This window comes from Bos grunniens, chromosome 17, assembly GCF_055505025.1.
Source record: "Bos grunniens cultivar Pamir isolate PY7600 chromosome 17, Bosgru_T2T1.0, whole genome shotgun sequence".
Classification (NCBI taxonomy): Eukaryota; Metazoa; Chordata; class Mammalia; order Artiodactyla; family Bovidae; genus Bos; species Bos grunniens.
The window spans coordinates 51209040-51223034 of NC_141181.1; the positions used below are offsets into that span (position 1 = coordinate 51209040).

General features: G+C 47.3%; 1 protein-coding gene across 6 annotated transcripts in view; it reads left to right on the forward strand.

Annotated features, from left to right (window-relative positions):
• Positions 1 to 2404: 2404 nt before the first annotated feature.
• Positions 2405 to 13995, forward strand: part of DHX37 (DEAH-box helicase 37) — a 30887-nt gene continuing 19296 nt past the window's right edge. For all 6 annotated transcript variants that reach the window (XR_015144427.1, XR_015144423.1, XR_015144426.1 and 3 more), the window contains exons 1-5: positions 2405 to 2618; positions 5637 to 5806; positions 8742 to 8854; positions 10146 to 10488; positions 13567 to 13715. Coding sequence is in view for 1 of the 6 variants with exons in the window: in XM_086347274.1 (XP_086203400.1) it covers positions 2513 to 2618; positions 5637 to 5806; positions 8742 to 8854; positions 10146 to 10488; positions 13567 to 13715 (881 nt within the window). In the remaining 5 variants the exon portion in view is untranslated. The remainder of the gene's footprint in view (positions 2619 to 5636; positions 5807 to 8741; positions 8855 to 10145; positions 10489 to 13566; positions 13716 to 13995) is intronic.

The following is a 13995-nucleotide window of genomic DNA, read 5'->3' on the forward strand; positions in this document are numbered from 1 at the left end:
CCTGCAATTGAGAACTAGGGTTTGATCCCTGGGCTGGGAAGATCCCCTGGAGAAGGGAATGGCTACCCACTCCAGCACTCTTGCCTGGAGAATCCCATGGACAGAGGAGTCCAGTGGGCTACAGTCCATGGGGTGGTGAAGAGTCAGACACAACTGAGTGGCATACAAGCAGAAAATACTCAGTCATAGGTGCTTCTCTATGAATTTAAACAACATACAAGGTGACCAGTACCCAGGTCAAGAAAAGGAACATTATCAGTTTTGCCAAAAGGCTTCCTTTGCCCTCTCCTGTTCACTACACCCCCTCCAAAATTTAGGGGATTCATTTTGCCTGTTTTTGAACTTCTGTGAATTGGATCATAAAATATGATCTTTTGTGGTTGGCTTCTTTTGTTCAACATTATATTTATGAGATCCCTGCTGTTGTGTATTTTCCTTTTACTTTATAGAATGTTCTTTATATCTTCTGGATGTAATCCTTTGGTATATAATATTTTAGAAGAAAATATAAGAGAATGTACTATTACCTACCTAATAATAACTTTATTTACTTAAATAAGCCCATTTAAAGAAACTGTAGACTGCTATTATCCTAAGCAATAAAATCCATGAAAATACAAGTTTGATTTGCTCATTTTAACTTCCCCCCCAAATCCTTTTTAATTAATTAAAAGAATGTTCATATATATGCTATCAAAATCCTTTCATGCTCCACCTGTGTGTTTGTGGGATTTGTTTTTGCTTTTCTGAAGAAGAAGGGAGCTTGTCCAGATTAATCATAGTTATCATTCATTCTTACCTTCGACAACTGTTACTTACCTACTTGGCAGCCAGCTGCTGTTCTGGGTTATTCAAATGCTTTTCCTGGGGCAATGACTTTAATTCTTGAAAATAACTTTATCCTCTCTAAAATTCTAAAATAACTTCTAGCGCCTTCACTTTTTTTTGATGATATAATTTATTTAGCCTTAACCATTTATGCTTTTAATAGAAAAAAATGGAGACACAGGTTCTAATCAAACAAGCTGCTATATAAAGAGGCCCACGTGGCAAGGAACAAATGGTGGCCTCTGGTCAACAACCAGTAAGGAATTGAGACCCTGAGTCCACCAGTCTCCAAGGAAATAAATCTTGCCAACATCAACACAAGCTTGGAAGCATTTTCTCCCCAGTCGTGGCTTCAGATGTGACTCCATCCCTGGCCAACATCATGACTAAAAAAAAAAAAAAAAAAATGGAGACACAAGTTCAGTTCACTCAGTCATGTCTGACTCTTCATGACCCCATGGACTGCATCACGCCAGTCCTCTCTGTCCATCACAAATTCCCGAAGCTTGCTCAAACTCATGTCCATTGAGTCGGCGATTCCATCCAACCATCTCATCCTCTGGCATCCCCTTCTCCTCCTGTCTTCAATCTTTCTCAGCATCAGGGTCTTTTTCAATGTGTCAATTCTTCGCATCAGGTGGCCAAAGTATTGGAGCTTGAGCTTCAGTATCAGTCCTTCCAATGAATATTCAGGACTGATTTCCTTTAGGATTGACTGGTTTGATCTCCTTGCAGTCCAAGGGATTCTCAAGAGTCTTCTCCTTTCGACACTCAGCTTTCTTTATGGTCCAACTCTCACATCCATACATGACTACTGGAAAAACCATAGCTTTGACTATATGGACCTCTGTCGGCAAAGTAATGTCTCTGCTTTTTAATATGCTGCCTAGGCTGGTCATAACTTTTCTTCTAAGAAGCAAGCATCTTTTAATTTCGTGACTGCAGTCATCATCTGCAGTGATTTTGGAGCCCAAGAAAATAAAGTCTGTCATTGTTTCCACTGTTTCCCCATCTATTTGCCATGAAGTGATGGGATTGGATGCCATAATCTTAGTTTTTTGAATGTTGAGTTAGTGAAGACACAGTATAGCTGTTCTGTTCACAAAATAATTACAGAATTCAGAAAATACAATATTTCCGAGTGCAATGCAGAAAATTTGATGTGGTCATGAAAATGCAAAGTTGTCTAATTGATGCCTTCTTTTACTTTTTCTGTCTTTGTAATGAAAATATTTAATGCCTTTTTTACTACACAAATAATGTTGCTTGTAAGAATATCAGAAAGTACAGATAAGCCAAAAAAAGAGGGAAGAAGACTGTATTAGGAGTAGGTTATATTTTTAAAGCCGACAAAACACTCTCATTCCCAAATTAATATTAGTAGATAATTCAGATTTAGTGGTTTCATTCCTGCGAACAGCCCTGGGCTGAAACAGAAGACTCTTGGGCACCTCAGGCCCCGCCCCTCCCTAACTTGGCCCCGCCTCGCTCCGCCCCCAGCGGCCTTGGTTTTTAAGGTGACCCCGCCTCTAGCCCCGCCCGCAGGAGATCTGTTAGTACCAGCTCTCGCGAGAGCGTAGCCCGGAAGTTTTCCGTCCTGAACCTTGGTGGGGGCCCACGTGAGTTGGGCTTAGAAGTGCTCGGGTCTTGCTACCCTACCTTCAGGAGCAGGAGTTCGGGCGCCATGGGGAAGCTGCGCCGGAGGTACAACATCAAGGGGCGCCAGCAGACGGCCCCCGGCACCTCTAAAGGCCCTCCCGAGCCGCCCCCCGTGCGGCTGGAACTGGAGGGTAAGAAGGCCCTGGACAGGGGCTGGGTTTCGGGTGAGAGACCAACCAGGGCCTTGAGGCCAGGGCTGGCTAGTGGGGCTGAAGGACGCCCGGACTATGTCCTGCGTCTGCGACTCCGGAACGCTCCCGGAGAGAGGCCTCCCACCTCAGATGATCCAAAGAAAGGGGGAATGGTGACAGTTTTCGTTTTAACTGAGTTTGGAACAATACCTGGAGTTTCTTTCCAGTGTGGTCGTAGTATAGCAACGTGGGGAATTTGGACAAGAAAATAAGGTAATTCCATTCATTTTGATGGCATCAATTATATCCTCCCTACCAGCGACTTTTAAGTTTGTATTTTTCAGCCCAGATCTGTCTGTTTAGCTCTAGGCTGCTTGACATTTCTGCTAAGACCCCTCCGTTTTGTTAGGGAAGACTGGTGTGCCAGTCTAGGAGAGTAACAGAAGATGAGATTAAGGCGGAAAAAAATCCCTGTCGTGCACAGTTTATATGCTTTTGGGAAGAGACAAGTAAAGAAAAACACAGAATATATAGAATATTTTGCATACATTCATACTAAACAGATAAAGTACAAGAGGTGTTTGGTGAGTTGCAGAGTTTCGTGCGGTAGAGGGGGAAGACCCCATTGAGAAAGCATTGGATCCTTAAGACCTGAGGGCCATCAGAATGGCTGAGTGGAGATGAAATATTAAGTGGGGCCAGGATGGGTAGGACCTGGTGGGTCATGGTGAGGACAGTGAACCTGTAGGGTTTAGAGCAGAGGAGGAACAAGGCATGGGCTTAGGTTTTAACAGCATAACTCTGGTGCTGTGTTGAGGAAGAGCAGTAGAGGGCAAAGAATCAGGGCGATTGGATAGGGGGCTGCCGAGTACAGTCAGTAGGGCAGAAGTTGATGCTTGGTCCGGGGCGGCAGCAGCCGAGGGTGTGAGAGGTGGTTGAATTCAAGATGTATTTGGAAGATGGAGCTAATAGGATTTGCTGGCTGACTGTGCACAAGAACAAAGGAGATGTCAAGAATGAATCCCAGGTGTGGGGTCCAGTGGCTGGCAGCTGGAGAAGGCGGGGAGGGGCCAGCTTGGGAAGAGGCCAGGAGCTTGGTTTTGGATATGTGTGTTTTGGGGGCCCTGTTATATATCCAAGTAGAGGGATAGTCAGGCAGCTGTTGACTCAGATGCTTAGAGGCAAGTCCAGGGGAGATAGCAGTTTGGAATCATCACTGTGTATAGATGATATTTATTTAAGTCTGAAGACTGGACCAGCTCTCACTGAGCAGTGAGTTTAGCCCAGTGAGGTGGGAGGAGCCCCTTGGGAGTGTGGTTGTCCAGGGACCATGAAGAAGACCCACCATTTGTGTCATGTTGCTGTGGGGTCAGGGAGGGAGAGAAAGACCCCTGGATGTAACACCAGGGAGGCCATCAGTGGCCTTGATGGGTCCAGTTTCGCAGGAGAGTTGAGGATGAAGTTATTGAGTGAGTTCAGTTGTCTTGCTGGCCCTTGAAATTGAACACACTCCAAAGTTAAACTCATCCGGCTGCTTGTATAGGATCCCTGAAGCTCAAGCTGATTTAGGCATGAGGGAAGAGTGAGCCTAGATTCTGGAGGTGGAGGGAGAGAGAACCAGGCCCGATGGGGAAGCCTACTTCACTTCACCCACTAACCAGCCTCCTCTTCCACACTCTCCTCTTGGACCCTGAAGGAAGTGAAGTTATGGGAAAGATTGTCAAGGTGGGAATCTGGAATCTGAATTCCCTCCTCAGAAGTTGCAGGGATTGGCTGGGAGTTGAAGTAACTCACCTGATATCTCCATGCCTTAATTTTCTCAGCTGTCACATGGATCCAGCAGTTACATACTTGTTCATGGGGGTGGTAGTTTGGGAGAATATGTTTGTAACTGAGAATGCTTTGAAAAGTAAAGACAGGCTGTGTCTTTACTGACTTGTCCTGTGATGGGCACTGTTCATTCTAACAGCAGTGACAGCTCAGGAGGTGAGATAGACTGACAGTGAAGTGAATGCAGAGGAGCCTGAGGTCTTTTAGACCCAAAGATTTGGGAAAAGTTTCTCACCCTAGAACAAGACATCTCCATTTATCCTTGAGACTTTTAGGGGCCAGAGGGACCTTATAAGATTATAAAGCAGCTTGCCTTCTGCAAAGAGCCTTCTCTGATCACTGATCCAATGTTGTTACCCTCTTTCTTATTTTTATTTTTAGCATGTCCCCCCTTTTTCCTTCCTATGGCACATTGGTTCTCAAATGTTTTCCTCTAAGGACATTTTTTTAACATTCTTAAACATTGAAGACCCCAAAGTGCTTTTGTTAGTGTGAGTTCTATCGAAATTTATCATAGTAGAAATTAAAACAGAGATGTAAGGGTTTGGGGTTTTTTTTGTTTTTGACTGATTTTTGGCTTCAGTGGATCTTTACTGTAGCACAGGGGCTCTCTTGTTGCGGCACATGGGCTCAGCAGCTGTAGCACGCGAGCTTAGTTGTGAGGGGGGTTTTAGTTCCTCAACCAAGAATGGATTTGCACCCCTTGCGGTGAAAGCATGGTGTCTTAACCACTGGGCCACCAGGGAATTCCCAAAAACGCCGACATTTAAAAATAAATATAACACAAGCTCAGTACTTAGTTCACTGTACACCCAGAAGAGAGTATCTTTTAGAGTTATTGTAAAAGTGGTTTTGATCTCACAGACTCTCTGAAAGCAGGACCCTACGGGAGGAACGCACTGGTGTAGTTTATTCCCTCCTTGCTCTACCTCCTTCTGTCTTCCCAAAACACAAGGGTGGAGGTACCCGACTCATGGCGGAGGCTGACCTGTGGCAGGTGCTGGATGGACAGTGTGGTGAAGGTGCGGCGGCCCTACATCCCCGTTCCTGTGCAGGTGCTTGGATGGCTCGCACAGAGGGCAGAAGGGCCCCCCCGGAGGAAAACAGCATTAAGATAGCGTCTTGAGACCCTAGGCATCCTCGCTCTCTAGCCCCAGGGCTGTGGGTCAGGCGAGCATATCTTTTCAGATAAGGACACGTTGAAAGGAGTCGATGCAAGCAACGCTCTTGTCCTTCCCGGGAAGAAGAAGAAAAAGACCAAAGCCCCTCCCCTGTCCAAGAAGGAGAAGAAGCCGCTGACCAAGAAAGAACGGAAAATGCTGCAGAGAATCTTAGACCAGAAGGAGAAGAAGAGCCAGGTATGCATTCTGCGTCTGTACTCAGCCCTCCAGACTGGCAAGGGATGGGGATGGAAGGGGTCTGTGTCCCCTGACATGATCTCTTCAATAGGACCATCAGATAGAACTTTCTGGAATGAAGGACAAGTTCTTTGTCTGCAGTATCCAATATGGTGGTCACCAGCCATGTGTGGCTGTTGAGTACTTGAGATGTGGCCAGTCAGACTGAGAGATTGATTTTTTTTTTTTAATGTATTTATTTGGCCGCACCCAGTCTTAGTTGCAGAATGCGGGATCTTTAGTTGCAGCATGTGGGATCTAGTTCCCTGACCAGGGATCGAACCCAGGCCCCCTGCATTGGGAGCATGTCCAGCCACTGGACCACCAGGGAAGTTGCAGAGGAATTGAATTTTTAATGTGATTTGGTTTTAATTTAAATGCAAATAGCCACATATAACTAATGCCCCTTGTGGGACACGCAGAATCAGAACCTTCCAGCCCTCGAAGGAGGACATGCTTCTGGGGTGTCTGTCGGTCTGGAATGGGTTCAGGTTTGTAGAGACCGTGTTTGTTGAACCAGGAGTCAGTCGATCAACGTGCTCACTGTTTATTCTCCACCCCACATTCATTTTGTTTATTTTTTAAACTTTATCCTAGAGAGTTTTGACCTTTTTTACTTAATATTTTTTTAAGGAGAATATTTTATGTTGAGAAATTCTAGCATATATAAAAGTAGAGACATTAGGGTCACGAGCTCCCATGTACCTACCAGTCACCAACTTCAACAGTTGTCGAGCCCATGGTCAACCTCAATCATCTCCACGGCCAGTCAGTTTCCTACCCCATAGATCAGAGCCCAGGCAGCCTCAGTCTGTACTGTTTCTTTGGCTATCCTGACAAATGACCACCAGCTGGGTATCTTAAACAACAGAAATGGGTTCTCTTGCTGATCTGGAAGCCAGAAGTCTGAAATCAAAGGGTGGGCAGGGCTGTGCTCCTTCTGAAGGTTCCAGGGGAGGGCAGTACCTGGCTTCTTCCAAACCCTGGTGGCTCCAGGTTTCCTTGGCTTGTGGCCACATCACTGCATTCTCTGCCTGCATCTTCACATGGGCTGCTCCCCTGTGTGTCTCTCCTCTGTGTATCTCTGATAAGGACACTTGTCTTTGAATTTAGGACTCACCTGGTTAATCCAGTGTCTCATCTTGAGATCCTTAATTACCCTTAACTTGAATAAGATCCCATCCTGGGACACGGGCTTCCCAGGTGGCGCTAGTGGTAAAGAACACGCCTGCCAGTGCAGGAAACATAAGAGACTTGCGTGTGATCTCTGAGTTCAGAAGATCCCCTGGAGCAGTGCATGGCAACCCACTCCAGTATTCTTGCCTGGAGAATCTCCACGGACAGAAGAACCTAGCAGGCTTCAGTCCATGGGATCGCAAAGAGTAGGACATGAATGAAGCAACTTAGCATGCACTGGGACATGGATGTATGTTTTTGAAGGGCCACCATTCAACCCATTATGTAGCATTGTATCCCTGAATATTTCAGTTTGCATCTCTAAAATAAAAGACCATTTCCAATAACTGCAGTGCCTTTAACACGTCCAGATTTTTTCAAAACACCATCAAATAGCCAGTAAATAGTCAAACTTTGCACCATTTCATTGCGCTGTCCACCCCATCTCTTGTCTTTCCCCCTTATCATTTGTTGCAGAGATTGGTTTGTTTGTCTCAAAGACTTTCCCATGGTCTGGATTAAATTTTTTTAATCTCTGTAATTTAAAAAGTATTCTTCCACTGTCCAGTTTCCTATAAATTGGTATTCGGGTCCGGGGCAGTGACTCAACAGAGACAGTTTTGCCCCCACTGAGACCATTTGGCCAAGTCTGGAGACTTTTGGAGTTGTAACGATTTGGAGGATGGTACTAGCATTTTGCAGGGTAGAGGCCTGGGATGCTATTAAATAGCCTGCAGTGCCCAGAACATCAAAAAATTATCTGACTCTAAATGCTAGTGTGTGGAGACCAAGAAACTTGATCTAAAGGCTTCAGGAGACTGCCTCCTGACAGTCTTTTGAAATTGGAGTATAATTGCTTTCTAATGCTGTGTTAGTTTCTGCTGTATAACAGCGTGAATCAGTTATAAGTATACATATATCCCCTCCCTCCTGAGCCTCTCTCCCATCCCTCCTTAGTCTTTCTGACAGGGTGACCACACAGGGTGCCGTGACCACCAGGGGACACACAGGCCTGCCATTAGCAGCTCTGCCATTAGCAGCTCTGCCATCAGTCCCTGGAGCTCTTCATCCAGGGGAGGACTCACTGGCCTGTGAGTGTGTGCTGTTTTTCATCCTGCGAGCATCTTTGCTTGCTGTTTTGTATGTTGTTTTTTCTTTTCTCAATTAGGAAATTTGTGCACGCGTGTATATATGTGTGTGTACATATATACACAAATATGAGCACATATTAAAGTATCTGTATAATTTCAAGAATAGTGAAACAAATACTCGTGACTCGTTCACCCAGAGGAAGGAAGCCAACTGGGCCCATCTTTCACTGCTTTATTCCAGATAGCGTGGGGACTACTTGCCATCACACAAAGAGCTATTCCTCCCTTGTAGTAACTGCCGGGGAGTCTTACATTATACAGATGGGCCCTATTTTATTTATTCCATCTCCCTTTGATGGGCATCTGGCTAGTCGATAATCTCTCATGACAAACCATGGGGCAAAGAGAACCTTGTTTATCCAACCACAGACTCTGTAAGGGGACGAGAAGCCCAAGCTCACATGTCTGTCAATGTTAAGAACACTGTGATGCCAGGCAATTGAAGTTCAGCCTTTGGTTTAAAAAAGACTGTGGGTGTTAGAGATGCTGTAAATTTATTTAGAGTCTCAACTTCCCTTCTAAAGAGGCTCATGATGCCAAATGTATAACACACTCGTTTCCTTCCCCAGCGAGCTGAGATGCTACAGAAATTGAGTGAAGTCCAGGTTTCAGAAGCTGAGATGAGACTCTTCTACACCACGTCCAAGCTGGGCACTGGAGAACGCATGTACCACACCAAAGAGTAAGTCACCAGGTTCCTCTCGGAAGCCCGTTCCTCCCTCCAGGGCTCCCAGGGCGGGGGAATGTCTTGGGAGTCATGGGGTCTTCTGGGGTTATGAGAAAATACATTTGTAATGACCCGTGTGCTAAAATACGTCCAATGGGTAGAGACCTCACATGCTGCTTAATATGCTGGTATCTTTTGCCCACGTGTGGGTCTTCTAGAGCTTTAGTAACCAGGCACCACAAACCAGGTACCTTAACACAAGAGGAATTTATTCTCGTGGCTCTGACGGCCAGAAGTCCAAAGTCAAAGTGTCAGTGGGGTTGTTTCCTGCCAGAGGCCGGAGAATCTGTTCCATTCTGTCCCCCAGCTCCTGGTGGTGCCAGCAGTCCTGGGTGCTCCGCAGCCCATGTCACCCCAGTCTGTGTGCCACTGCAGTGTCCTCCGTGTGTCTCTCTGAGTCTTCCATGGCTTTCTTCTGTCTGGGTCTGGGTCCCAGTTTTCTCTTCTTATAAGGACACCAGGCACTGGATTTAGGGCCCACCCTAACTCAGTTTGACCTCATCTTCATGACATCTGCAAACACCCCGTTTGCACATAAGATCACATTTTGAGTATCTGGGTGGCCACGAATTTGGGGAAGACAGATACTTCCACAGTCAATATTTAAGAATTAGGAGATTTCATGTTAAAATCCTTGGTTCCCCTTCCTGCCCTAGTCTTGACCCGTTGAAGGATGTGGCCACACCAGCTGGCATTCCCACAGGGCAGCTTGCCTTAGGTGGGGCCCATGTGTTCCCTCAGCTCAGGCCCCTGCTCCCTGCTCTCTCACACTTGGCCCACTGTGTTCATTTCCAGTACCGTACCATAAGACTTGTGGCACATTTAATGACTGCTTGTTGAATGCAAACTGCATCTCAGGCTCTCCTCTGGGCCCTAGAAATAGAGCAGTGCACAAAAATAAAGTTTCTTCCCATAAGGAGCTTACGTTCTGATAGTGGGGAGATGGGCAGTAGTTAGATAAATAGTAGAAAGAGCTTTTTGCTCAGTAGCAAAGAACAGGGCGAAGAGGATGGAGGCAGTGGGAGAGGTGATTGAGGCTGCAGTCAGGGGAAGTCTTCCTGAGAGGCGACCTTTGAGTCAAGTGAGGGAGAAGCTGCCTGCAGGGACCATGGACAGCGGGTGCAAAGGCCTTGAGGCAGGAAGGGGCGTGGCTCCTGAGTCCTGCCTCTGATGAGCCTTCAGCAACTCAGAGCTGCCTCAGGTTGGCTGGCCCATCCTAGAGCCTGATTTTGTGCCTTCCCTGCAGGAAACCAGATGATGTGGCAGCCCAGGGTTCAGAGAAGATCAGCAGCCTCAGTGGAGCCCACCGGAAGCGCCGCCGCCAGGAGGCAGAAGAGGAGTCTGAATCCTCAGTGGACTCTGAACCCGAGGAGGCCCCAACAGACAATCGGTCAGAGGCCAGTGCAGGGTCGGCCCCAGCACACGTGCCACCAGCTCCATCTGGGGCCAGGGGCCAGAACCCAGCACCCAGCGGCCCAGCTGAGACTCCTGCCCCTCCAGCAGCTACTCCCACGGCAGCCTCTGCCCTGGTCAGGCCCCCATCGAAGCCCGCAGTCTTCATCCCCGTGAACCGCTCCCCCGAAATGCAGGTTGGTCGCTCCAGTGTTTGATGGAGAGCTTAGGGGATCAGGTCAGTACAGTGAGGGGCTGTGGGTGCAGCGAGAAGGCATCTCGGGATCTGAGCAGGTTGCCTCGCCTTCTGTGTCTAGGTTTCGTCATCTGGAAAAGGGGGATAGCTGTACCTGCCTTGTCAGGCTGATGAATGAGTACCTGGCCTGTGGTGGGGCTCTTGAGATGGGTGTCAGCTGCCTTTCTCATCTTCTGGTCACTGTCCCCTGCAGCCTCTGACCACGGTTCCTGGCCCAAGTGTCCACTCTTCGGGACAAGAGCTTAGGCTATGGAGTCAGTTGGCCTGGAACGGAGTGCTGATCCCTCCACTGCCCAGCTCGTTCCTGGGCCCCGTTTTCTTGATCTGTGGAATGGGAGTACCTGTCTACTCACAAGGGTTCCACCTCTCTGCACTTGGTTTCCTTGTCTGGTAAAGTGACTGTCTTACTGGGTTGTCACAACAACAAGATTAAGGGACAGGAAGCTCAAGGCCCATGGAAGAATAGAATAGAAAATATTAGTACATTGTTCCAATTTTACTTGTTAGCACATAGAATAGTGCCAGCATGTATCAGGCATTCAAAAAATATTTGTCATATAAAGTAATGCAATAAAGCCCTTTGAGGATCATGCCTCTAAATTGAAAAAATCCCCTAAATTTTGCAGATTATGTTTTCATTCCTATTTCTTATTTAAAAAAAAAAAAAAGAATAAGTCATTTAATGAGACTGCTTTGAGGTTGGTGATGCCTCAGGGTTTGGCCCATTGTAGATGGTGGTTACTCCGTCCACCCGCCAGCCCAGGAAGTAGAGCAGTCTACAGCCTCTGGAGCTTTCAGTCCAGCAGACGAGACCAAGATGGACAACACAGTGTCACACAAGGGGAGGAACAAGAGCCACGGAGGGGAAGATCGGGTACCATGAAGGGGAAGTGCAGGAGTACATAGGCTCGATAGGGAAAGTATCTTCTGGGATAAGAGCTCGGTGACCAGCTGAGAACAGGGGGGCCGTCCCATACTGAGAACTTCGTGAGCAAAGGCCCTGAGGCAAGAGGGCTCATGGGTCTCAGAGCAGCAGTTTCAAACCACAGATTAGATTGTGGAAACGTGGGCTGTGACCAGCTTTTTTTTTTTAATGGAAAAGAATAGAAAATATTAGTCACTGTTCCATACGAAAAGTAGTAGTTTACTGAGAGGTCTTCCCAGGTGGTGCTAGTGGTAAAGAACCCACCTGCCAGTGCAGGAAACGTAAAAGACGCAGGTTTGATCCCTGGATCGGAGAGATCCCCTGGAGGAAGGCACAGCAACCCACTCCAGTATTCTTGCCTGGAGAATCCCTGGACAGAGGAGCCTGGTGGGCTACAATCCATAGGGTCGCAAAGAGTTGGACACAACTGAAGCAACTTAACATACACAGTTTAATGAGATTGCAATTCCAGTCACAGGTACATTTGTGTGCTTATATACGTTAGGTAGTTAGAATAGGAAAAAGGAGTCCAGAATGGCGGTAGCAAAAAGACAAGGAAGGGAAAAGCCCATGAAAATAGAACAAAGGAAGGTCCGAGGACCAGAGTGAAGACCTCAGGTAAAACAAACGGCACTTCTGGCTAGCCCAGTTTACATAGGGCAGGCCCAGGGGGAGGAGGAAAAAACATATAAAAAGAAGAGCCAAAATTGGGCCGGGGGCCTCTCTTCTCTTCTCGTCTTTTGGGTTGCATGCCCTCACGCTTTGAAGATGTATTTTTCTTTACTTTCTGAATAAAACTGAGCTGTAACACTGGTCCATCCAAGGGCTTTTGACCCTGGTCCATCCAAGGGCTTCAAATTTTTGCTGGAATAAGACAGAATTGAGGAAATTACAAATTCCCTGGACACATATAAAGAATTAGGGTGGGCTCACTGCTATAACAGACCTTGAAGTGCCACTGGCTTCACGCCACAAAGGTTTCCTTGTAGGTGATGTCAGAGCCTGATGCTATCCACTGGCAAGTGAGGGGTATGGGATTCTGGTCCACACACTGATTCAGCGACCCAGGCTCCACCATCCAGCGTCCCTGGTGCCCCCCGGGGTTCCTCCCTTGGCCTTTCACTGTGGTTTTTCCACAAGTGTATTACTGAGGCTAGGTTTGTAAGTGGCCTTGTATCATATATGTTTTCCTGCACTTTGTTTTTTTGTTAATCAGCATTATGTTCCTGGGATTTACTTATTTGTGAAGATGTATGTCACTGAGGTCCGTTTGGTTTGGTTTCGGTTTTGAAACTGCTATAGAGTATTCCTCTGCTTGAATAGAGCTCGGTTTAAGTAGTCATCTCCGGCTGGACATTTGAAATATTCTTGCTTTTTACTCCCATCTTCTCTGCTGCTTTACATTTTCTTGTCCTTTTCTCGTCATCACAGATACAAAACTTTGGGGGACAGGGTTTGCAAACTGGAGGTCACAGCCATCATGGGGTCATGAGATGGCCAGTGCTGCTTTTTTTAACCAATAGAATAGAAGTAGAGAACAGAATTTTTAAAATTAGGCATGCTTCACACATAATCAGAGCAAGCAGGGGTTCACAAAACCCCTCCCTCACTATGGAATACTTGTGTGTGCATGTATGTGTGTGCATGTGCATACACTCATGTGTGAGCACCTAGCAGAATCACACCTAGGATGTGATGCTGTGTCTCACATCCTGAATTTTGGTAAAATTAGCAGCCAGTTGTTTGCTGAATTGACTCTTCCATAAGTGTGAACTCCCCCAGCAGCAGCGGAGGGGTCTTGTGCCGCACAGGGGCTTCTCTGCACCAGGCTGACCCTTTGGATGCCGGGTGTGACATTCCAAAGGACCCAACCCATGTCTCTGGGCCCCCTCCCCAGCCGTCAAGGCTTCCATCCTCCAGAGTGGCCCTCCTGTTCCCCCTTGACTGGGTGCCAGCTGCTGCCTTTGTAGGAACCACATCACCTGTATAGTCTTGCTTTGAGCAAAGACCCCTCATCCCGTCTGCCCTTCTGCAGCAGCTGCAACCCCCCTCTACCCCTCATTCCCTGAGTTCTGACTTCCTCTCTCTCACCAGGAAGAGCGGCTGAAGCTCCCGATTCTCTCTGAAGAACAAGTGATTATGGAGGCAGTGGCTGAGCACCCTATCGTCATCATATGTGGTGAGACCGGCAGCGGGAAGACCACCCAGGTGCCGCAGTTTCTCTACGAAGCAGGCTACAGCAGGTGAGGGCTGGCCACAGGGTCCCCCGCAGGTCTCTCAGCTGACAGTGGACGTGGTTCCCCAAAGTTGTTAGGAGCACGGGCTCCTGGAGATCTGATTCCAGTTCTGTGGTTGACATGCTGTATGACTTGGGGCAAGCTCCTTAACCTCTCTGGGCCTCAGTTGCCTCAGCTGTGAGATGGGGGCTCATCATTGCCAGCTACTTCATAGGGTTGTTATGTAAATGAAATGACTGGATTTGTGTAAAACACTTAGATCAGTTCCTAGTGGGAGCGGCGGTGT